The sequence below is a fragment of the Chionomys nivalis genome, chromosome 2 (genome assembly GCF_950005125.1).
Source record: "Chionomys nivalis chromosome 2, mChiNiv1.1, whole genome shotgun sequence".
NCBI classification, from domain to species: Eukaryota; Metazoa; Chordata; class Mammalia; order Rodentia; family Cricetidae; genus Chionomys; species Chionomys nivalis.
In genome coordinates this window covers 127,259,880-127,285,590 of record NC_080087.1, presented here as the reverse complement: position 1 = coordinate 127,285,590, position 25,711 = coordinate 127,259,880, and the positions used below count along the sequence as shown (strand labels likewise).

Sequence of the window (25,711 nt, the reverse complement as noted above, 5' to 3'; positions counted from 1 at the left end):
AGCCATAGGACTAGGGACAAATATCTTGGGGTTTTATATGTCAGATCTCAGAGTTATGCAGGCCTGTTGGTTTTGGCAAATGAGAGCCTAGGCAGCATGCATAAACAGTGCCATGGGGCTTCATTCCTCTGAAGTGTTTAGGTGACAGGAGCATTTCCTTGGGAGTAAAATCACAGCAAGTGCTTGGTGTCAAACCTACAACTACAGCGAACATTTTCTATATTCTCTAAACCTCTGCAGAATTGTTTATGTTTTGTATCGCAGTTGAAGTTTGTAATTAACAAATACATTTCAATTTTCATTGAGTAATAATTTATAAGCCTTATCTTTAACTTTTCCCCCTACAACTTGTGGCCTAATTTTTCTCTTTGTATTAAAGATCTCAATGATTCTGAGTAACAGCATTTCTTATGGAAACCAGACAATAATATTCCTTGGCTGAAACCGACTTGTCAGGAACTAAGAGTTTAAGCCTACATTGGCATCATTATTCCAAATATGTATCCGCCAGCATTGCTTTACTATGTTCGAGCAGATAACAGGTTTCACCAAGTATTCTGTCAACTAAAAGATGGTTCAGACAAAAAATGGAAAATTGCAAAAACTATCTGTAATATTTATATCATATCATCAATTACTGCCCCAGTGCTTCAGTACAAGAGGTGATTCGCAACGGGTTGTGTAGTAAACACAAGGCAGCAAAAGTTGTCAGTATGAACTCGCTTATCAGCAGGAGAGTGACTGCAAGCCAAGGCCCATTCTCTTCTTTCTCTCTCTTCTCTCTTTTCCCTTCAGCCACAGCAACAGAACTCAGCAGTTTCTGCAGAGAGCAAGGTGAATGAAGCTGTCTCCTCCCAGGCAGTACCATTTATTACCGGCCACTGACATAACACACTTAGAGTCTGAGTTTAAAATGTTATCCAATGTGATCTCACTTACTAGAGGACTTAAAAGGAAGGTGCAGTGTCACTGATTCAAAAGGAAGTCTGCCAACCAAAAGACATCACATTGCTTTGAGGGTCTCCTGCTGGCAAACTGAGTAACGGTTATTATGAGAATTAAATGCTGTACACTGTAGGAAAAAAAAAAAAAAACCTTACACAATTCTACAAAGTGGAGTTGGGTCATTTTTTAACCTGTAAAAAATATTTTACTCTTACATAGACACATTTGGAAACTTTAAATTGTAGCATGAGTTGGAGAAATGTTAGTAATTTTTACTGGTCTCAGGTATAATTTAATAAAAAGTACGTGTATGTGTGCATGTGCAATTCATGCATCCTGTTGAAATATCAGCTTTACGTTAATATAAACCACTCTAATACATTAATTGATAAGAAACCAGTCTTTTAATTTCAGTATATTTCAGCTTCTATTTTTTGATTGAGTCCATGTTTAGAAAAATAATCTTTAAAAATGTAACTCTGGTGCCACAGATCTCAAGAATGAATTTTAGAACAATTAATCCACCCTTCAGATTGCCCTTCCTGCAATTATATTTAAGAAAGGAAGGGAATTCTGAAACGCAAGTTATATAAGTCAATCTCATAATGTCCAAATATCACCTAAATATCATGGGAACTAGATGGATATTAAATGACATCCAGGCTATCAAATGTTCTCCAGTATTTACAAAGTCGTAAAAACACTGCAGAGCATCACAAAGTATGATGAGAGAATCATATTCGTGCATGAAATCCCTAAGAACCATAGTATCAGTTTAAAAATAACTACTTATGACAAGTCTCTGCTAGGCACAATTCTAATCTTGTTATAAAAGACAATTTGGCAATCCACTTATTTTTCATAGATGACACCTAGTTTGGAAAAGGGGTCTCGAGGCTTTCGAAAGCATGTGTTCAGCTGACATAAAGGGGCAAAGGGAGCACTCCCTGTAGCCCTGTGAACCTGTGCAGCCCCCAGTCTGTGTTCCTCTGCTACCAGAGAAGCGGATCTACAGGACAGCAGAGGGTGTTGACCTAAGCTCTTAGGACAGAAATAGTTCCATGTCGGGCAATAGTCACAGAGAAGATTTCTTTCACAAGTCCGCAGAGTGCTCCAAATAGGGATCATAGTCCAAAGAGGCAGCTGTTCTCTCGTCTCCCTGGAAAAAGTACTATTTGGGTCTCCCAGTTATTTGTCGCTCTCTGCCTTCTGAAGCATAGGCGGTAGAATTCCTGGGCAAGGATCCTAGTCAGGAGGAGTGAAAACTTAGAAACTATTTCAAAGATGCAGATAAATTCAGAAGACCTCAATAGTCCCCATAGCAATAAAGAGAACAGATCATTTGCCTTAAATTTTAAAAAGTTTAACAATTTCTACTTAATTGGAATAATTTTTAAATCTTATATTAGAAGACACGTGAGTTAAATACAAGTTACCAGTTTAAACAATACAAATAATTTCCAAACTGCCTGGAGAAAAGTTGCAAAATAGCTTATTCATTTTCAAGAAGACATGGGTGTCTGAGATGATCTTCCTTATATTAAAGCTACTTCATAATGTAGAATGATGGAAAAGAAATAGATGCTTATTGAACACTGGTCTTCCTAAAATATGAGATGAGTGGTAATAATTCATTTGACAAATCAATACTTTCTAATATTTAAGCAGGATTCACTTCAGGCTGCTATTTCCACAGATAATGCAACGTTGTGGATTGGTGTAAACTAAGGGAGAGTACGCGAACCGTGCTCTGGAAGAATACGTGTGACAGTTTCAGTGTGCTGCCCTGGTCACCTAATTCTGATCTGGTGTTTTCCCATGAAGGTATCGAGTCTTATTGAACTAATGATAAATAAAATCAAATCCATGCAGCAAAAGCATAAAGATCTTTCCATGTTATTTTCACATCTGAATGTTAACTCCCAACATAGTGACATTTTAGTGATATTTTGTTTATAATCTAATAAATAGTTTGCCTGAAGAGCACACTAGTCAGCCATACAGGCCAGGCAGTGGTGGCACACACATATAATCCAAGCAGCCAAACAAATTAGCTATAGAGGGCAGACAATGGTGGTGCACGCCTCTAATCCCAACACTAGAGAGGAATATTAGACATGATAAGAAAGGGACCCACTCTCTTTTCAAAGTCTGAAAATTTCGTAGAGGTAAAAGCTCTCTGGTGGTTGGTTGCTTTGCGTCTCTAATCTTCAGGCAAGCTTTATTTGTTAGATCAGAAACAAAATACCACTACAGAACATTAGAGAAGTGCATCTGTGTGTCTTTGTTTTCCATGCTGGGAGGACTATGCACCCACTTCTTTGGTAGGCCATAGAACACTGGCCTGATAAATAAAATTTAAAAATCCAGAGTCCTCACCGAGGAGTGTAGAAAATCAAGTCACTGCTTTGTGGAAGTCCTTGGCATGGTTAGAATCTTGGCACACCTGCCTGAACGTTCAAAAAGAGAGGGCCATAGCAGCTCTGCTAACAGTAGGGCTTAGAGCAGAGCGTTAATTCACACACACGTGGTGCCCTTAACAAAGGTCGCATGACTTTAAAAGCACACTAATGTATTTTAACAAAGACAAAAATAGTTTCAACACTAAAACTTATACAGAGGATGTAGAAGACATTCTAGATGGGTTATTAAATGGCATATTGACTTGGGAGTGAAATATTAAAACTGTTAAGAGCAGAATGAGTTGGTTCATGATTCATAGATACAATTAGAGTCACTCAAGGGTGGAGGACAATGGGATCTAAGACAAAAGCCAGTATGCAGAGAGATGAAGACAGGATGAATGTTCTGTGTAGTCGTTTCATCTCCAGCAACCTACCTTAGCCTGTTACATCCCTGTCTCTCTCATGAACTCAGCTGATTACCCCTCTTTAACCAAACCTTGAATGTAAATTGCTCTCATTTCCCTCACCTTGACAAGCTCCTCACAGAAGGATGAACAGGATGAACTTAACCTATAGCACCCACCGTCTGGTGAAGGGTCACCAGAATTAGCAACTATTGTCATTTGTAGAATTCATTCACCAGGTCTATTTAAGTCATACTGTCTCCATTTAAAAAGAAATCATGACATTCTAATTAGATAAATGTGTTTTAGAGACCTTCATAGGTAACACTTTTTTGTTCTGAATCCCTGGGCAATCATGCTTAAAATGAATGTTACGAGCAATAACAAATTTCATGGAAAAATTGATATGAATAATAGTTTAATATTTCAAATTATTGATTGGAATTTAAGTGAGGATTATTGTTGAACCTACATGAAATTCTCATTCCAAAGCCAATGACCGTAGCTAAACAATTAAAGTTTCAGAAGTCCTTTTCTTATGACAATTATTTTGTTGTTTATATCCTCACATTTAAAAATAAATAGAAATTGAACTGCTTCGTGGCAAATCTTTATTTAAGCTCCAGACTGGTTCAGAAGCTGACAGCACTCTAACCACACATCCCTGCCGCCCATATTATTTTGGAGCACCGCCTGCCAGCTAAAGTGGATAATGACAGGTGGCAGAGCCTGTGCACATGAAGTCTACTATCTCTCAGTCTGAGCTAATAGACTACAGAGTTTTAACTCATTTGGGGAAAAAAAAAAAAAAAAAAAAAAAAAAAAAAACACAAGGCGATTACCATTTTAACTCTTTACCTTGGTAGATAGGGGAAACACTTGTTTAAATCAACACTCACTGTCTACTGAGAGTTTGCTAGTCAACATCAAAAAAGCTGCAATCCCGCTTCTTATCTGTAACACTTTTTCCAAGTACGTAAGGTTTGGGGTAGAAGAAATGAGTGAGCCGGGGGATATCACCTGTATGTCTCTTTGAACTACAAACTTCAGCACTTCATACTTAACATGTAGTCTATTTCTTATCTACCTAAAGAAATGTGCAAGGGCCGTGAAATAGGGGGAATATTTGATAATAATAGTTCATTCATTAGTAAGTACATAAAACAATATGTTCTGTATTTGTATATAAATCTTGCATTTCTCTCTAGCATGCATTTCTCTCCCAAAGCACATTAGTTGTGTCCTATCTTTAAAAGTTTAAATATCTATAAAATATAAAAGATTATCTCATGAATTTGATTGAAATCCATTTTCTCTTGAAGGCATAAAAAAAACAGTAAGGATGAAAAGACCCCTGATTTTGGGCTTGCAGGGTAAACATAAATCTTTGTAACAAAACTGTCTCTCCAAGCTACTTTTTTTAATACCAAAACTATAAAAACAGAATATGAAGGAAAATGAATTAAGAATACTGCCCCTGAGAGACAGCCAAATTCCTTCCCCAGATAGTCTGCTTAAACTGCTTATATGAATCCAGGTATGCATTTGTTCTGCAAACTATTACATCTCCTGTGTATAAACACAAACTCGAGTTTAGAGTATGAGAAAAGGATGTCCATGTTCTCAAGCTGCTCTTTTAAAAGAAAGAAAGTAATTTGTTTAAATCCGAAACATGGTATCACCATAAAAACTACAAAGGCCTCAAATCTGTGATCCCACCATCTCAGTCTTTTGAGCGCTGAGATTACAAATATGCACCACGAGGTCATGCTCCTCTTTCTGCTGTAAAATCATACACACAGTCATTGACATCACTCACTCTGGACCTGGTGATACTTCACAGCATTATTTTACTTAATCTCTGCAACTGCTCGGTGGATTTGAGTGTAAGATTTCCTTTGGAGATGAGAACACTGGAGTTTTAAAACATTGCATGTTTAACCTGCAGTCATGTTTGTGTTCTAAACAGCTATTTAATTCTCAAGGCACATGACTTTGCTTCTATACTAAATAATTTAATTCACATTATTGAATTAAGAAGGCAATTGAAATGGTTACTGTACTTGAGATGTTATAAATGTACTGGAATATAAATGTCAAACATAGGAGTGGTATTGGCAACAAATAAATGTTGGTAACATGCTTGATCCTGTTTCTAAGCTTGGTGTTTTCACAAGTATACCTTTATATTGACAATTATTAGAGATGTCGATTGAAATAATTAAGGATCTCAAATCATTATTATAATCATCTATGTTTTGAGTAGAGTTAATCAAAGGTATTTATTTCCACATGCAAATAACTGATATTACATCTAGGAGAATTACTGACTTCTTAGACATCACTGATTGACCACCTCTACAGATATGCCATTTGACAGCTTACTTATTTTCTCTTACTTTCTATTTTTTTATTGATAAAATGACAATAATGCTCACATTGGTAAAATTAGGGTCAAATTATCACCTAAGAATTATTTAGCACACTTCTTGACACACTGTGTCCTTTTAAGGTTTTTTATTTTAATTTTATTTTTCTAACTGTTTTGTTTACAAGTATGTGTGTGTACCACATACATGCCTGGTGCCTGAAGATGTCAGAAGAGATAGCTAAATCCCCTGGAACATGGATGTGAGCTATCAAATTGTTGCTGAGAAGCAAACCCAGGTCCTCAGCAAAAGTGACAAGTTCTCTGAGCTTCAGAGCCATTTCTCCAGCTCCAACATAGTAGGCTTTTAATGAATTCTGTGTGTGATTTTCGTGGCCATCTATCAATGAAGAGTTAAATCTGTATTTATTTTACACCAAGCTATTTAACTAACACTGAATGTGAATGGCTGGAGAGGCAGACACTGGTTAGTCCAAGTAGAAATAGGCAACAGCAGAAGGATAAGAGCCTGCTAGATGAGTAAGAAGTCCAGAGCATGTAGAGGGGTTGAGGTTCCAGAAACTAACACCAAACAAAGGGTAACAACCAGAGTGAGATTAGGGGCTGGAGGGACGATGTAGCAGCTGACACTTTCTGGCCTCCGTGTGTGGGCAGTGCTGCTCGGGTTCCCTTACCCACACACAGACACACAATCATACGCACAATTCCAAAAACAAAAATATGAATCTTTAAGAGGAGTAAGAAATGGTAAGATTAGTTTTATAAGGTGTTAACTTCACTCATACTTCTTTAAAGATACATGCCTAACCAAACACCTAAGCCTAATTACAACCAATAATTGTCATGTAAATCATTAGAATATTGCCTTTGGAGGGCTGGAGAGACAGCTCTTCAGTGAGGAGCACTTACTGATCTTGTAGAATACCTGGGTTTGGTTCCCAGAATCCACATGGTGACTCACAGTTGCCTTTAACTCTAGTTCCATGGCATTTGATGTCCTCTTCTGACTTCCAAGGGATCCTGCATGCACGTGGCACATATAAACACCAAAGCACGCACATATATGAAAAATGAATGTATTTAAATAGAATATTGCTTTTGCTAGAACTAGCTATATGATTCAGCCAATCATGAAGTCTCTGCTTCCTTTTCTTTATCAGTGGAAAAGGGTTACCTATCCTGTAGGTTTTTGGCACACTGCAGGTGATACATCAAAGTAACAAGCCAGCCACAGCACTCGAGACATCAAAATAGGAGAAGAGTGTCCACAGCAAGGAAGTATGTGAATTAGACCAAGGCGGACAGCAGTGTACCACAGAAATGCAGCTTCCTTACAAGAGAATCTGAAAGAATTTTAAAAGAACAGGCACAGAAGGAAAAAAAAGCAAAACACTATTTTTTGGTGTGTGTCATTCAGCACGGATTCTAAAGTAGTAATAAGGGAAGCTGACATGCCAAAGATCAGGGAGTAAGACCCTTCCAAGCTTTACAAACAATAGACCGAACTGACATGTTTATCATTAAGGGAGTACTGTACTGCATGTGAACCTATACCTTTTAAGTTCTGCTCTCAGTCTCTTGGGAAAACTCTTTTGTTTTGTTTTGTTTTGTTTTTCTAATTTCTCAACACTTCACAATCTACCCACAACTGCAGACCAAGGTTTGACACTCCCTGCTAGGCCTAACTATAACTCCACCAAAAATGTGTATTTATACTATACTGTTTATTTACATCCTGTATTAATTGCTTTTATTACACTTTCTTTTTACAATTTATCTATACTTTTCAACTGAGAATTTATTGGGATAGTGTATTGGATCTAAGGCGTAAATGTCAGCTATGAAAAATGAAGAATATTTAGATATTTGAGAAAACCAAGCTCCTGAAACCCTTCAGGGATGTGCCTGAAGGTGGGCTATGAAGAACATGTAGGATGGCGAAAAGCAAGGAGGAAGGAACAACAGCCATAGCCGTGAAGACACAGAATCTGGGTATGAGACTGGGAAAGGGCATCTGGGCACAGTGTGCCTGTGAAGAATTCTGAGAGTTAAGGCAGAAAGGGCTCTCAGAAGTCATGGAATCTGACCCCTTCCCCACCGCTCACAGTTGTTCCTCAGCTGCTCGATCATTCTTTACCCTCAGTGAAGTGACCGGATCATAGCCTACCACCCCACACACTAAGAAACTTGCCACCTCCTGGGACAGGCTTCCAGCCCTAGGCAGCCTGATGAGAAGCTCCTCACTGGTGTTCAAATGAAACCTGATGCCTTGGAGTTTCAAGCAGCTGTTAATGTTTCTGTTCTCCAAGGCTACACAGAACAGTGCTAATCCCTCTTATACATAACAGTCATCCAAATACTGAAGGCTGGTATCATGTCTCCTGCTTGAGAGAGCTCTTTCCATGCTTGCCGTGTCCTTCCTTCCTTACTCATTCTTCAAAGAAGTGTGTTATATCTCTGTTCTCACAAAAGCTACTTTAGCAGAATTACACATCTAAAGCTATGAGCAAAAGAATCATAACAAAGATGATTTAACAGTTTTCATAATTTTATAATTACATATTAATTATGTATTGCTCTGATCATATTTTTCTTTCTTCTTATGTGCCATAAACGAAGAGTAGGTGTGGTGCCGTAAAGGGAGTTCCTATGCATGCACACACTTGGGACAGCTGTCTTACAGACTAAGAAAGAGGAGGTAATATGGGAATTACACACGATTCCCATCTCAAATTCAAACTGTGGTGATTGCTAACCAACCCAATTCTAGACCCAAATGATCCATCAGCACCCATCCTCAGCATCTATTCCCGAATCCTTTGGATTTGCCTCATTCAAGTAACCCATCTGTGGGCCAGAGAGAGCCCGGTTAAGTCATATGCTTTTTAACTTCCAGTCATTAAGGCAGCCATCTAACTCAGACATGTGCGTTCCTCAAACTGGATAACACTGAATTGTGGCCAACTTAACATAACACTGTTCATATCTCTATTAAAGGATTGGCGGGAAATGCATCCTAGCAATGATGACAACCAGGATTTGGATCCCAGAATTCTATATAGAAGTCTGGCAGACAGCAAGGCTGTTTGTGATCCCAGGATTCCACAAGTGCAGGGGATCCATAGGGCAGGAAGGCTAGCTAAACTAGCTGGACTTGGGGACCTTTGGGTTTAACACCACCGTGATACATAGAATGGTAACAGAAAGAGGAAGACATCCAATGTCAACTTTGAATCTCTGTGGATACGCATACAGGTATTCACACATGTGTAAACACAGACTCACACAACATACACATAACTCTTATGGAGTGACTCTTATTATATTCAGTGTAATATGAAGACTATTTAACAATTAATAACAGGAGTGAGCAAGCGAAACTCATAGCACATGCCAGAGAAATATGGAACCTGATTAATGTGTCAGGTGTTAAATCTTTAGCTTTTTAACTGAGTAAATCTGAGGAAAGAGTTCCTGAGAAAGAAACTAAAATATTCTGTCAAGTGAGAATGTACTTTGCTACTTTAAAATACAATAAAATCTTAAGAAACCTATGTGCAGATAATGAAATATATTTCGTTCATCAAATCCTATGTGAGAGATTCTAATGCCTAGAACTAAGAAATTAGCAACAAAATCATTTCTTCATCAATTTCAGTAAGAAGCATGGATAGTCATTTGATCTTGACACAGGATGAAGTCAAAAATGTCTTCAGGTTTAAAGCCTGCATGTGCTCTATCAGCACATACACAATTACCACAGACTGTAATCAAGAGAGAAGCAGTTTGGAAAAAAATAACCTTGAAATAACCACTAGCAATATAATGAGATGAGCAATTCATGAATATGAGAACTCTTTTCTGTCGTGAGCTTGATTATAGAGGATATAGTCTTCAGCCCTGACCAAGGACTGGCAGACATATAAATAACACTACGTGCTTCTGATGTCTTTTAATGTAGTGTTTTTTTTAGGAATGGGCCTTTATTCTAAAGGTAGGTATTATTTTTTTCCTCTTTTTCCAGAATCATATTTCCTTCAAGTGTTATGTGCCTTGTGAGAATTTTCTAGTGTAATTTTGCTTTATGAGGAAATCTCACCAAAATGTATCCATTTGTAAATACACTTTTTCATAATACCTGAGGCTGTGCCCTTTTGGCTCATGTGGCAGGTAAGCCACTAGTTTGAGAATGAGTCTGAACTATGTAACAGACTCAAATCACAACATAAAGGGATTTCCAACTTACAAGCAGAAAAGAACCCTTCTCTAAACAAGCCCCATGTGTGATCTTTAAACAAAGATATTGCAGAGATTTCTAGATGTTTTTATTATTGGCAGACTTGGAGCAACTAAATTGTCTTTGTTTTAATATTTTTTTCTTTTTACCCATTAATAAATCTACCTTCACAGCATTCATCTTGCCAGTGAGAAATATATTACTTATAAATTTATTTTTATGTAGCGTATAAATATTGAGCAAAAGCTGTTGAACTATAGGAGATGAGCTTAATCTTCCCCTTTCCGTGAGTGATAGGGCCAGTCTGTCAGAGTAGAGGAACATGCACCAGACCTAAATTTGCTAAACAAAATTAGATGCATGCCATTCTGCTGGTCTTATCTCTTTCTCTGGCTCACAGTGTGCTAATTCTGACCATAAGCAATAGCGTAAGCTCAGCAGAAATAATGAAAGCCCCTTTCACCAACACTTGTGTGAAATGTTTTGTCTATTTCAATTTATCTGAAAGTCATATATATATATATATATATTCAATTTTTATCCTGTACTTAAAAGAATAAAAGAAAAAGGGCAGTAAAGAATTATACTTGAATACTAATCACTTCAGTTCCCATTAATTCCAGGCACATCTTTAGAGTTTTTGATACATCTCCAGGGACAGCAGGCTGCTAAATTTGAAGTTAACAACTGGGAAATATTAACTATTTAGCTGATGTATTTTACATACTAAGAGTGTGACTTTAACACTAATCCTTTCATTGTTTCTCAAATGTACTGATACATTAGTTAAAAATATCACCAAAGGTCTCTGGCCTCTGACTGTTCATTTTAATTTAGTTGCATTGTTTCATCCACGGATGGTAATAATGGCAACTCTGGCTAAAGGCGTCACATTTAACTTGTCCAAAGGGTAAAAGTCAAAGATAGAATTTTATCCATGCTAAATAATGTGATTAAAAATCCAGTGAGTTATATTTTAAGGAATAGGACCTTAATAATATAGCTGTCACATAATGGAACTGACAGTGGCATGGTTCCATTAAACTGTGTTATAAACTGCAGAATTATACATGAGAAATTTCACATGACCCATTTTAAAATGTGCCCTAAAATGTTTAATGTTCAATCACAAAGAGGTTTACCAAGATTCTTATTTACCATAATAATTTAATTTTTGAGATTCCCTACGCTGATGTGTCCCTAGGTCCATGACTCATTCGAATTTCTTTATTTCATTTTATTTTTGAAAGAAGAGCATACAGAGTCTGATTCCAATATATTTCTATACTTTTGCTTCAGGTTCTTCTTCTTCTTCTTCTTCTTCTTCTTCTTCTTCTTCTTCTTCTTCTTCTTCTTCTTCTTCTTTTTTACAAAACAGATAAAACATATGGGAAGGTTTTCTTAACATAGGCTGTGCAAAAACAAAACAAAAGAACTCCAACAACAATGAAACAAAATGTGGAGAATATACTCTGCAATATTCAAGTGACCTGCACCAAGGGTCCTTAACTAGGACAAATTAGACAAATTTCTTCACATAGGTACAGGGGAAGCAGAAAAGGCTGCTGACCTGAAGAAAAAGGGATCAGGGATGTCAAGAATATTTTCCTTCCACAGAGAGCAGATAGCTAGAGGAACCACGCCTTTGTGGGGCGTCACTTCCTTTGCAACTGTAAAGAAGGCTTGCAGGGCATAAGAAGTTACCTGGCTCTTGGAACACACTCACAATACCAGTCAGCCTCACTCCTCCCCAAGACTTCTTTTTTTTCACCTACAGGTAGGAACAACAATGTTTGATCCAAACTTTCTTACTGTGCGTTCTTTCTTTAACTATAGATTCACTGTTTATGTATGTGCATGTGTGTGAGTTTGCATGAGTATATGGTTCACTACACAGGTTCAGGTGCCCCCTGATCCAGAGGAGGGCATCAGATCCCCTGAAGTAGAGCCACCACATGAGTACTGAGCACACCAGTCCTCAGCAAGTGTGTTAACTGTAGAGCCATCTATTCAGGCCCCTTCTGATGGAGCCTTAAAGGGAAAGGGATCAAGAAAGTTATAAAATAAACTCCGACATTGTGCTGACATCCCCATGCCCGTTTCCCATTAATAATAAATTCTCAGTAATAAGGTCTCAGTTTACAGTTAGTTTGAAAAGTGACATTAACTCTTTCAGGCAATTATAGATGTAAGTACAATGAGTGCACCCTAGTGGCCTAGGAAGGTTGGCAATTCCCTAGAATAAGGGAATCTGAGGGAGGAAAATATTTAGACATGCATTTTCCCTGGTAGGATTTGACACTCCAATCCTACAAGCATATCACTCTCTCTCAGGATCCAAGGCAGCCATCTAAAAGAGCATCCAAGAGAACCCCTATTCTGTTGCATTGCTAGCGTGTTCTTAATAGAGTGCTTCAAAAATGGTGAGCTTATGTCTGTCTAGCTGTCTATTTTAGGATACTGAGAAATCTTGGCTATTACAAAGCTACGTTATCACATCTATCTAGAAATAGAAAATGTTACATTCTGTCTGTAATTCATTTTCTCATGAAATTCTTATTAGGATTTCCCTGAAAGCAAAGATTGCTCCGCAAATTTTGCAAGACCGCTTGACATATTTTATAGTGTGTTTTATTGCTGTCAACTATCCGTTGTCAAGAAAACTCTGGGGTCTTAAACTTCTTACATCTGTTCCTTGCTTTTTTTTTCGAGACAGGGTTTCTCTGTGGTTGTGGAGCCTGTCCTGGAACTAGCTCTTGTAGACCAGGCTGGTCTCGAACTCACAGAGATCCGCCTGCCTCTGCCTCCCGAGTGCTGGGATTAAAGGCGTGCGCCACCACCGCCCGGCATTGTTCCTTGCTTTTTATTTTTATTTTTTTTTTTTAGCCCGAGTGACTTTTGATCATGTTTGTGTCTGTGTTAGTGTATACCACATGCGCATGGGTCAGAAGGTGCCCAATGGGACAGAGGCATCGAACCTACAGAGTTGGAGCTACAGGTGGTCGTTAGCCACCTGATCTACATGCAAGACATCCAATCTCTTCAACCTCTGCTCTCTGGTTATTAATATGGTCCCAACCTTCAGAGAATGCATTGCTGGTGGTTGTTAAATCCCTAATGCTTAAACAGATAAAAATTTGAATGAGAGAGATGAATAGGAAGCGGCAATATAATTAGCATTTGACCTAAAAATAGTGGATTAAAAACAGTGTTTAAGAATGAGATTCACATTTTTTTCAACTTGCCAAAAATAAAACGAACAGAAATACTTGGTATCAATTTGGGAGCAAGCTCTAAAGATGGGCAAGGATTTCAAATCATACAATCTTTAAAAGGCTCCATTTGAAGTAATAGCTTCAGAAGCACAAGAAAACAACCGAAGAAATGCCCTGCATAAACACCGCTAATATCTACTATTAAGAATTCTGTATTTATGTTTCAGAACAGCTTACATTGTCATTATATGATTGAATTACAAATAAGAACCATGTATGAATGCACTTAAAATTATTCCAGCAAGAGTATGTTATTCTTTAGTTTGAAAGATACGTTAAGTGCTTACTATGTCTTTGGCTCACATTACTTGAAAGCTTAAACTTCCATTCAAAGGTGAGAACTGTATGATAAATGAACAAAGGTGATGTTGATAAGGTTCAGAAGCCACTGTAGTCAACTTAAGGAGGAAATAAATTAATAGCTAGGATTTAAAATAAACTTAAATTATGCAAAATCTTCTTCACAAGGCATCAAGTAAGTCATGAATTACAAGGAAAGGGGTCCGCAGAAGAAAAGAAAACAAAAAGGCCTGATCGTGGAAACAGAGTAGACAACCTGGCTTTCAGGAAGAACACATCTTAAGAAACTCTAAGACATGGTTAAACATAAAAGTGAGGACAATTTAAGCAGGCGTCGAGTTTCACAATGGGATTTACAAAGTATTTCAGAATCAAAACTAGGATAATTGATGTGTTGTATCAGAATGGTCATCTGGCATTTGTAGGAAGGTATTAGAAGCAAGGAGATCTTGTGGCACCATTTCATTGACCTGTCTAAACATTTTTACTTAAAAGCAATTGAGAGATAGATTTTTTTAAATTCATTTTTGTTGAGTGCTACATTTTATTCTGTTCCTTTCCCTGCCTCTCCTCTCCCCTTCAATTCTCTCCCAAGGTTCCCATGCTGCCAGTTTACTCAGGAGATCTTGTCTTTTTTTGCTTCTCATGTAGATTAGATAGCCGGGCGGTGGTGGCATACACCTTTAATCCTAGAACTCAGGAGATAGAGGCAGGCAGATCTTTGTGAGTTTGAAGCCAGCCTGTTCTACAGAGTGAGGTCCAGCACAGGCTCCAAAGCTACACAGAGAAACCCTGTCTTGAAAAACAAAACAAAAAAATGTTTAAAATTATAGGGCCGGGCAGTGGTGGCACACGGCTTTAATCCCAGCAATTGGGAGGCAGAGGCAGGCTGATTTCTGTGAGTTCGAGGCCAGCCTGGTCTACAAGAGCTAGTTCCAGGACAGTCTCCAAAGCTACAGAGAAAACCCTGTCTTGAAAAAACAAAAAGAAAAACAAAAAAGGATAGATTTTTTTTTTTTTTTTTTTTTTTTTTTTTGGTTTTTCGAGACAGGGTTTCTCTGTAGCTTTGGAGCCTGTCCTGGAACTCTGTTTGTAGACCAGGCTGGCCTCGAACTCACAGAGATCCGCCTGCCTCTGCCTCCCGAGTGCTGGGATTAAAGGCGTGCACCACCATCGCCTGGCAAAAGGATAGATTATTAACAAACAAAAAAAGGATAAATTATTAACAAACAAAAAAGGATAGATTATTAACAAACAAAATAGGATAGATTATTAATGAACAGAAAAGGATTATTGATTATTAACAAACAAAAAAGATTATTGATTATTAACAAACCATGCTGTCGATTTTTCTTAAGAACAGACTTATTTAATTAATACCACTGTAGACAAAAAGGCTTACCCAAGAAATCCCAAAAATGAAACTATTTATATGTATCTGAAAGAAATATTTTATTTGTTTTCTGTTGAGTTCTGTTAGGTTCCTTCATGAAAGAAGCTAATAAGTGAATATTCTGAAGGCCTGCAGGGAATAAGGGCAAATTATGGCAAAAAAAAGATCTTGGGGACAGGAGTTTGCCTAGATCAGAGCAGTTACTGCCATCTGAGATCTGCATTTGGCTTGTCCCTGCCAGTGACAGGGCTGATCTTGAAGTAGAGAACTACGCATGTTGGTAGTCATACAAGGCAGCATCATGGAACCTGAAGAAGCCATGGACATGTTTTTAGTGCTAATCATCCATGAGACACCATAGGCGAAAAAAGAGCAGAACACAAATATCCTGAAGGCTAGTTTATGGTTGTCATTTACCACAAGGGCTTATACAGATATTCGTTAATATAGAAGCATATGAAAACAGACATATTAAAGCTCAAAGGAGTATTAAAGATCCAGTGATAAAAGTGGTTGTTGACATATCTGATGCTTTGGAGAAAAAAAAATGAGTAGTTATTTTCTTTTCTTTTAAACACCTTTAAATTGTGTTTCAAAAGTGGCAATGAGATGTGTGCATAGATGTATGTATATGTGCTGTATGTATATAGATAAACTTAACTCTATTCATTTAACTCCCGGAATTGAGAAACCGTGTCTTGCATATTCTTAATGGTGTGTAGCTTGCTTCAGTAACCCCTACAATATTGGAAATAACATGATTAAGAGTAATGATTCTGAGAGATCCTCATGGGAGACTTGTAATGATGATGTGCAGGAAGTTCCGTGGTGTCTATGTTAATCTTTTGTGGATGTAGGGGGCTCCATTTTCATTTCCAGTTCCTAACAGGAAGTGACTGTTTCTGCCAAAACAAATTTCAAATCTCCCTTATGTCACTAGGGCCCTAAGAATGCTGATCATGCTCAAGAAAGCACAGGCACTTGAAGGAGCTCATCCACAACAAGACAGAGTTAAGGTAGATCAACAACACTGCAACACACAAGGCCCAGAGACAGCATCCTACAGAATATCCAGTTAGAGAGAGGCAATTGCGCCATCGAAAGAAAACAATGAAGTCTCAATATTGAAAGCTTTCATTGTGTAGTTGTTCAAAGAATAGCTGACATGAGAAAGCACAATCCCCTTGGAACCAAGGACCTTGGATTCAGGATAGGTCTGGATGAATCTGATAGATTCCTTTGGGTTCACTGGTTAAGGGCCCCCACTAACTCAGTGGTGAGAGAACTCACCAAGTGTTTTTTATAATCCTTTTTATTTAAGTAAATACCTTGTTTATTATGGATAAGATAAACAACTATCTTTACTTCTTAGTCTCTTAAAGACTTCAAAAAGAGGTGCTTCAAAATACCATTCTATTCAAATCCAAATGTCGGCTGCTACTATGTGGATTACAGAGTCTAGAATAGGCAACTGAAGTGAGATCCTCATAGAGTTTTCCTGACAATGTGTTTTAGTTTTTAATCATCATGATATTGCATAAATTATATATGCAATCCAATATTATGACCTAGATACAACAAAGATAATGATGATCGCACAGCCTTTGCATTGGAAAGAACTATACAGTGTAGGCAGGCCTGGCAACTGATCTGTTTCGTTGCAATTTTTGTTATTCTCTTTGAGAAAAATTTCTATTTATTCTTTCAAGTGTCTATGATTTTTCAAGCACTTCTATGTATCTTATAGAAAATAATACAGGAAACAACACCTTGTTTTCTTCTGCTTCTAATTTCTTTACAAAAATGGGAAGACAAGACCAAATAAGGAACTTCTAAAGAGCATTAGATTTCTCTGAAGACAACAGATAGGAGAAAAGACAGCAACAGAGAGGAAAAAGAGAAATACCAAGACCTCCAAATAAATTCCAAGAAGTTGGCTTATCTCTGCAGCTTTAACAAAAAACAGTTATAAAATCCTGCTTTTGATACTCATTCTACACAAGTGAACTTACTCAGCAATTGGAGATAGACTTACAAAACTATTCATAAAACAATTAATTCCCATCTCATGTATGTTTTAACATCCATTTTCCAATGAAATTATCAAAAAAATATTCAGGATGTTAATAGTTGAGGTATCCTATTTAGTGCTAACAGAGGTATGCAAATAGACCAGAATTCTAGCCCAAGCTCTCAAAGGCGTATACTGGAGCCCTCAACTTTTACATTTAGTCCAGAGCTTTAGTCTTCAGCATTCACTCAACACCAGAGCTGCTGATGTGCTACCACAGTGCAGGCGGTGCCATACTCATTAAATTCCCTGAACTGCTGCCCCCTGGAGTTGTGCAAAATGCTGGGCCTATATGGAATCATTTCTTCTAAAATAGCTGTGCGACAATTATTTCATGTTCAAAAGACTCTTTAGACGAACCCCCAAACTGCCACATTGTATAATGAAAGTGAGATGGTCTTTCTCTCTCTCTCTCTAAATCTAGAAAGCATTTGTTTAAGTATCAAACACAAAAGCGAGAAAGTGACTTTAAAGTGTTTTGTTCAAGCTTAGAAAAATAAATTCATTTAATTAAACATGTCAGAATACCAACAAATCAGAAAGATACATGAACAATAAAATCTGAAGCGACCATAGGGCAATTTCAAAAAGAATTATTTGAGAAAAAGAGTTTTCACAGACAACCTTAAAGAGTCAAGAACATCTATATTTCTTTAGACTGGTGCTTTCCAGACAGAAACAACCTGCTAGCGAGTTTGTGCTGTGTTTCTAAGCATATGTGCAAATGTTTTAATTGTATGTACAACTTGAATTTCATGTACAAAAGCAATGATCTGGCTACTAGACTGTATTTCGGCATCACGGAAGGCTTTAAAATCAGTGCTGTGGAAAACCGCTACACAGTGGAGAAATGTACAGAATCTCACATGCATTTCCCCCAGGCAGGTAACCCCACTCACAAAGGCCCAGAATGAGATGCTGCAAACATTAAGAAGCGCCTAGGATGAAGAAATCTTGATTTAAACCATATGGTTATGATCTGGGCTGTTCTTAATTACAATATAGGCAGGTAAGTTCTCATTACAATTATGTAGACGTGCTATGGTTTCAGGAAACATTGAACTATCATTTTTTTAAAAAAAAATTGGGATAAGTAAATTAAAAAATTAAACTACTTTCTCATTGTGAACTCTTATTAATAACTCTCCTAGCAATAATTTAAATATTTCACCCTGTTTATATATCTATATTATACACTATATCTATATTACACAAAATAAATATTACAAAAAAGACCCAGTTTAGTTCAATATGGTGAAATGTTAATATGACAGACCATCTATGATATAATCATATCTCTAAGCCAGCAGAGAGCTGGTATTATGATTAAGTTCTCTCTGTATAGCACATTCAGCTTATCAGTGTAAAAGATAACAGAATGTTCTTGACACTTTTATAGACTATTGTAGATTTGAACATGTATTAGCTAATTTCAATGTAACTATTAACAACAAATGCCAATAAGGCTGCTGGTAATAGACATCCCTTCTGTTCCGTTTAGATTTTGGATACTTATACATCACTTCTGGACATCCAACAACAGCAGAACACTGTAAAATCAAAAGTTATTGCTATTTTGAAAACACAAACCTAAATTTTCTTAATAACGGACTGGACACAGCACAAAAGGCAACGCAATATTAAAGGCATGCTAATTTAGTATATTGTGTAAAACATGCATTTTACATAGCTATTAATCTCAAGGTGGCTGTATTCAAGCTTCAGAGACTACCCAGAGCACACTTCCTTGTGTCAGTAGCTTTTGTTGGATGGCAGTCATCACCTTTCCATGGTCAATGGGAGGAAAAAGGGAGAGTACAAGGGAAAGATGTACTTCTCTGTGGGAAGATTTGGCCTTGGAGTCCGGGCTTTGGAGGTGCCCCAGTGATCTGGGATCGATGCTGTTTTATTTTCTTTCAGGGGTAAATCTGAGCAATGGAATGGCTTACGATTGTTCAGCCAACCAGCCATATCAGAGTTATCAGAGAGACAGAATGAAAGCGGCTTTAGAGAAGTCCTGCCATGGCTGAGTGGCAGGTTGCAGGGAGAGACACACACACAGACACAAATGAATACACTTAGTGGTGGGAGGGAAAATATATATTCACATGTGCACAAACTCAAAGAATATGCAAAGAATCCGTAGTAATGGAAGGGGTGAATGTATAAGACAGATGATAAACAGTACTTCTATTTAAGAACCAAAGAGATGAAAGCTCATGAATACTAAATGTTTGAATCCACTTGGAGGAGGAAATATGATTTTCTATCAAGTGAATTCAGACTCTAAAACATCAGCCAATGCAAACATTGTGCCCAGGTTAGAATAAAAAATACATAAATCTTTCATCACACGCAAGCCCTAATAAATGTTCTGATGTGATTTCCTAATTAAGACACATTTCCAGGGACTAAATGAAAATATGAATGTATACAAAGCTGTAAGTTCTTGGGGTTTTTTTTTTTCAAGTAATGTGGACCTCTATGTTTGCATGATTAAAATAAAGGCAGTTGAGTTGACATGAAAAACAAGGGGTCGTGACAGAATCAGTGCCATGACTTCATCTCAGCCGTAGGAAACGATAGGGTTCTTAAGTAGTTTGCAGTGAGAGTGAGAGACATCCATCTATTTAGAAGGCTTCTGAACGGAAAATGTGTACTCGTACAAAGCTCTCTTGTGTACACATGCAAGGTCTTCAAAATTAAAGGAACAAAGGGGCTATGATAGTCTACCCGTGGGCATGCTCATTGCAAATACATTGGAGAGACAATTGATATGTTCTAGAGAATCTCTGCAGTATTTCTGTCATTTAACTTTTATTAATGTTTCCTTCTCATATGTAAAATACCACGTAAAGTTTGGGTAAAATAATATACCTTAAGTTTGTAGGAGATGTGTGCACTTTAATTAAATGAAAAGCAAGGGGACTAAGTAATTTGCACAGGAAGACGAGAATGAACTTGTCCATCACATATTGAGGCTTAGGAGGATGTCATTTAACACTACTGTATATTTTTATTTCAGTACAGCAACGATATTGGTAAGTCCCATCATAGAAAGAAGGCAAACACTTTAACTCCTTCGAGTGGAATTGCCATATAAAGGCCTTAAGCTAAAAACATTTATAGATAAAATTTATCACCAGTAATGAGTCAAAAATTCTTCGGTATTATTTTAAAATACTCAAAGGCTGACTTGCTTTCCCTCAAGCAAAATAAAAACAAATTTTCTTATGTACAGTTTTCCCAAGAAAGTCTTGAAGATCATAGTAGAGAATCTCGCACTGTGTGTTTTATTCCGTTCACACACAGCAGTAAATAAGGTGCATTCCTTCTGCTTAAGAAATTAGCATTTCAAAAATATGCCCCTCTCCCCTGAACTCCAAGCGTGTCTAATAATGCGAAAAGCAGATTGTCTTCCCTCGTTTCCTTAATTTGTTTCATCTAAAAGCAATTCACTCAACATCTTGTCGCCCTCTGGCAGCCTAGTTTACTTATCCGCACTTAATTTCTCATTTGGACCAAAACAAACTCCTACAAACTGCTACTGACTGCTAACCACGAGAGAGGAAACGCGCAGTGTGTATTTACTTGGATAGACAGTCACACACATACAAGCACCGCCACAAACACCGAGGCTCGCTTTCACCAGACAGCTACGTGTTTTATCATAGCACTACATTAAAACCAGCTGAACTTTCTCTGCCAGGTGCGGTGGGGTGCCTGGAAAAAAAAAAATCCCTGGGGGCACTGACAGTTTCCAATAGATCACCCAAGTCTGCTTGTTGAAATTATAGCAGGGATGCACCCAAGAGCCTTTCTTTGTGCGGCCCTTTCATCTAGATCACTTTGTGTTTTGAACAAGTGAGGCTCTCTTTTGTGCCCCCAGAATTTCAAGTACAGAGTCACACACGGAACAACAATGGCACGCTAATCCTCGTGCTTCTAAATGGGCTCACTTGTGGGTCTGACTATTCGTCCAGGGAAAAGAGCAGAGCAGAGCTAGGACGCAAGCTGGTGTCGTCTGAGACGTGGAAGGGGACAGCTGCAGAACTAATTTGGATTACATTCCTTGCCTAAATATTGAAAAGGGCTTTTCGGCATAGCCCTACCGGGAACTGCACAGTTAATACTAAATTGCTGCGGACTCGAAGCGGGGATCCCCCAGCGGCCCAGGCTACGCCAGACAGCCCCCTGGTAGGGTGGCCTGATAGAAATTCCTCTCGGCTAAGCCTGCGTGACAGTAGCAAGTGTTTTTGAATGGGTCAGTGTGCATAATCAGCCCATTGAGGGGAAAGGCGAAAAGCTCCGAGTGGGTAGCCAGGAGAAGCATGTATCTAGGCGGCCGCCTGGAATCTCAAGTCCTAGCTGCTGTGATTCCAGAGGTGACTGGAGCACCGTAGCTGGTATGCACGAAGAATTTCGGAGTCACTGGGAGTGTGCAAATGGCCAGCACAAATGGCGCGCATGTACCTTTCGAAGGTCATTTTGAATGGCTCTAAGACTGTAACTTGTTATTTACTAGGCAAGAAGGAGGAGGAGGCTGGGGGGGGGGCGGAGCAGGAAAACGAGCAAGCTGCTGCTTTCTCGGTGAGGTCAGAAGGACACCCTCTGGGGACCAAAAGCTCTCTCTGTCACCACTCCTGAATGCTTTATCTCTTCAAGCTGACTCCCACGCTCCCGCCAACAGTCCCGGAAGGTTCCGAAAAATCTCTCTGCCTCTCCAAAAGCCCTCTTCTCAGCCCTTTTGGTCTCATCAGACACACCGGTTCTCCTTGGTCCTTTCCTGTCCCCTCCTCTTATCCCGGGGAAACTCCCAAGTGTCAAAAAAAGAACTTTGAGCTCCATGGCACCGGAGCTGCTGTCATTGGCCCTGGACGCCCCAACATGCCAGTGACACCTCTTGGACTCAATTAGTTCTTTTTTGTAGTCCAAATACCTGGGGCTGGAGCGCTTGGGCCAACAGCGGCCGATCTCGGGGCGCCGCCACGGCGCCCGCCTTGGACTAAGTCACCGAGCGCCACCCGTGGGCTCAGCAGCCCCGCAGGGTAGTAAACAGAAGTTGGAGGGACTCAGGCCAACCTCAAGTTAGAACTCTTCCGGGAGCAAGCCCTGCACCGGGCGGGAAGGTCGGGCTCTGTGCTCGGTCTACGAGAGTTTTTTTTTTTTTTTTTTTGAGATCCTGCAGGCAGGAGAGCAAGAGACCCCAAAGTCAATTGCAAGTCAGCTCCGGGATGTCAACGGAGAAGCCCAGTGACCGGGGCTCCTGGCCTAGGCGCGCGTCCGGTGCGCTCCAGCTGCCAGGGCCGGGCTCCGCGTCCCGGGTGACTCAGCCGGGTACGGGAGAGTCGAGCTGGCCGCTGCACGCAAGCACGCTCAGGTGCCAAGCCGGGCTCCCGGCCCGCGCTCCACCCGCTGCAGCCCTGCACCCCAGGAAGGCCGGGCAGGAGCAGCCTAGAGACATCTCTGTGGCCAAAGAGGTGTAGCAATTCTATCAGGGTTTGGTTTTTTTGTTTTTGTTTTTTTTCTTCTTCTTCTTTTTCTTTCTCTTTTTTTTCGCCTGCCCAGCCAGAAGAGGAAGGAACCTTCACTGACCAGCTCCTGTCTCCCACGTCCCGAACAACGGGCGCCACCAGAAGCGATCCCGCTTAGGCTCCCAGAAAACGCGCGAGAAATAAAGAAGGGGGCTAAAGACGAAGTGGGGCGGAAAATAATACCGGGGAGGCAGGAAAGCGGACTCATCTGCAGCATCAGTAAAAACACACGCACGCACGCACATAAAGGTAAGTTTGGGTTGGAACGAGGGGCGACCCAAGCCAGATGCCCCGGTCCCTCTGGTCCCTCGAGCCTGGGAGCCAGTGGGTGAATGGGGCCGAGAAGGAGAAAGGAGCCACCCGAGGCGGTGGCGGGTTCAACAGCTGGAGCACGAGAGGGAACGGCGAGACCGCGCGACCCACCTGACTGCGAAGCGCTGGGCTGGACGGTCCCCGTTGCCACCAGAAGGCTCCCCCAGACCCACAGTCCCGTCGCCAGCTTCATTTTGGGCAAGTCTCAGATCCGGCGCTGACAATTACATGTCCAAATGGCATAGCCCCTTGCGGGCACGCGGAGGAGCTTTTCCCCCTCAGCCGGGAGCGCGTGGGGAGCGCAAGGGGGGCGGGCGCGGCGCGCGTGGTGCACGGGCTCCGGGGTTGGCGAGTGAGCCGGTGGCTTTCAGGGCCCGGGGACCCGGCGAGGGACCGCGGGAGAGTGCGCGCCGGTGGGAGTGAGCGCGACTGTGCTGTGCGCCTGGTGCTCCAGGCAGGACTGTACAGCTATTTCCCCGAGTGATCCTCCGCTCGCTCGCTCCCTCCTCACTTTCTCGCTCGCTCGCTCCCCCTCTCTCACTGGTTGGTCAACAATAAAAAGAAAGAGGGGGAAAAAACGGCTTCCAAAAAAAGTTGATTGCAAAGAGGCGGCAGGGTTCCGGCCTCTCCCCCAAAGCCGGGCTATGTTCAGCTCTCTCTCCAGTCTCTTTGCACCTCCGGTCCAAATCTGGAGGGAAAAGGAGAAGGGGTGGGGGTGCTTCTTTGCTTCTCCTCGATCCTGTCCCCCGTTTTCCCCCTGCCAGTTTTCCTCACACTTGTCCAGCCATTGCGGTAATTAAAGCTCCGAGCGTCATTTCCAACGCTCCACGGTCTCCAGCCGCAGCCCCACAGAGAAATTAATAAGACTCGGGGAGAATGAAAAAAAAAAGAGAGAGAGAGGAAAAAAAAAGAAAGAAGAGGGGGTGGGAATCAAACAATCCTCCACGCAACCAGCTAGGCTCTCCACAGCGGCACAAGCCCCGCCCCTGCTCTGACCATGTAGCCACGCCCTCCTCCCCAAGGAGAAATCTTATTGGCTCAGACACTCCCCAAAATCCTTGGCCTCTAGAGTTGGGAAAACACCTGTCAGGCAGAGGGAGCTGCCTGGTGGTTTTGGGGAAGAGAAATCTGAAAAATCCAATGGCATTCACTGTATGAAATGCTTCCCTTGTGGCTGCCCTAGCAAAGGCCCGGGACAGCTGACCCGAGGAGTAATCAGTACCCCGGAGGCTATGCTGGTCGGACGATTTTTTTTTTTGATACAAGAAAATACCTTTTATTATTGCTCCTAGGTGTCAGTCCATACACAGGACTTTTCTGGAAATACAAAGTTGATATTGCTTTGGCCAAAGTATCTCGGTTTTTCTCCAGAACCCCATTACGTTCCAAGCTTAGTATTTGAAAATAGATATTGTAGGTAACCAGCAGCCTCGCAGGTAAGCTGAAACCTAACAGTATTTCCTTTTCCAAAAGTGCCATCTCTCCCACCTTCCGAAGATGACACTATGCAGGACTAAAATTCCGTATTTGTAAAAGCACATTCTTCAATTCTGAAATTATGCAAACTGTATCAAGCCTACACGGTTCACTCTGAAGGAGTTTGGGAGGTCAGGTCGTAACTATCGGACTCAAGACATTAGGCTTAGTCCATAGCACAGCTAGTTTGAGGCCTTGTCCTTGTTATCACTTTGCAGAGTATGTGATTTCCGCGTCAGTGATAGCTGTGAGACTATTTTCTCTAAGCCTAAAATACCCTGGAAGGCGCTGCTGTGGACTGCAGGGCCACAGTTCTAAACCTCTCCGAGCCTGGGCTGCAGCCCTTAGAGAGCCGGGGTTACAGCTTTGCTATGTGTAAGGGTGTAATTCTATGTAGGCATTTTCTTTGCCGTCTCTATAAGCAGCGAATAAATAAATGTGAAATATCAAGGGTGCTTTAGAACCGAACCACCCTGGTTCCTCAAGCGCCACTCACTGGTCTCCCACATCTTCTGCCTGTGAGCCCATCCCTTAAGAATTTCCAAGCAGCTGCAAGCGGCAATAACAGAAGGCTGAAGCTCAAAAGGTTTTCTTGGACCCACTGCATGTAACAGGTCCACTGCAGGTCAAACAAGCTGAACGTGCTTTTTACCCAGAGGCAGCTTAGGGCAGGGAAAAATGAAGCCCAGAGAAAGAGATGGAGGCTTGTCTAGAATGTCACTTACTGCAGAGGTACACACATAGGACTGGGGAGTTACTTCTGCTTCCATCTTCGTCGTCTTCCGGCTCAGATTTCTTTCCTTTCATTCAGGGCATTCTCAGGCCGGCTTGCCTATCTTCATCAGCTTATGATTACGTAACTTCAGGTATCTCTTCTCTAGAAAACCTGCTTACGTTCACATCTGTCGCCACAATAGCAATTTAAGTGACAAAACACAAGCTATTTCGAGGGGACTGGAGGGAGTTCAAT

At 40.3% G+C, this 25,711-nt stretch overlaps 1 protein-coding gene across 1 annotated transcript in view; it reads right to left on the bottom strand.

The window, feature by feature from the left end:
• Erbb4 (erb-b2 receptor tyrosine kinase 4) overlaps positions 1-23,761 on the bottom strand; it is a 1,078,513-nt gene extending 1,054,752 nt beyond the window's left edge. Inside the window, exon 1 of the mRNA XM_057755450.1 lies at positions 23,377-23,761. Within this exon, the coding sequence (XP_057611433.1) occupies positions 23,377-23,458 (82 nt within the window). The 5' untranslated portion in view covers positions 23,459-23,761. The remainder of the gene's footprint in view (positions 1-23,376) is intronic.
• Between the last annotated feature and the right edge of the window lie 1,950 nt (positions 23,762-25,711).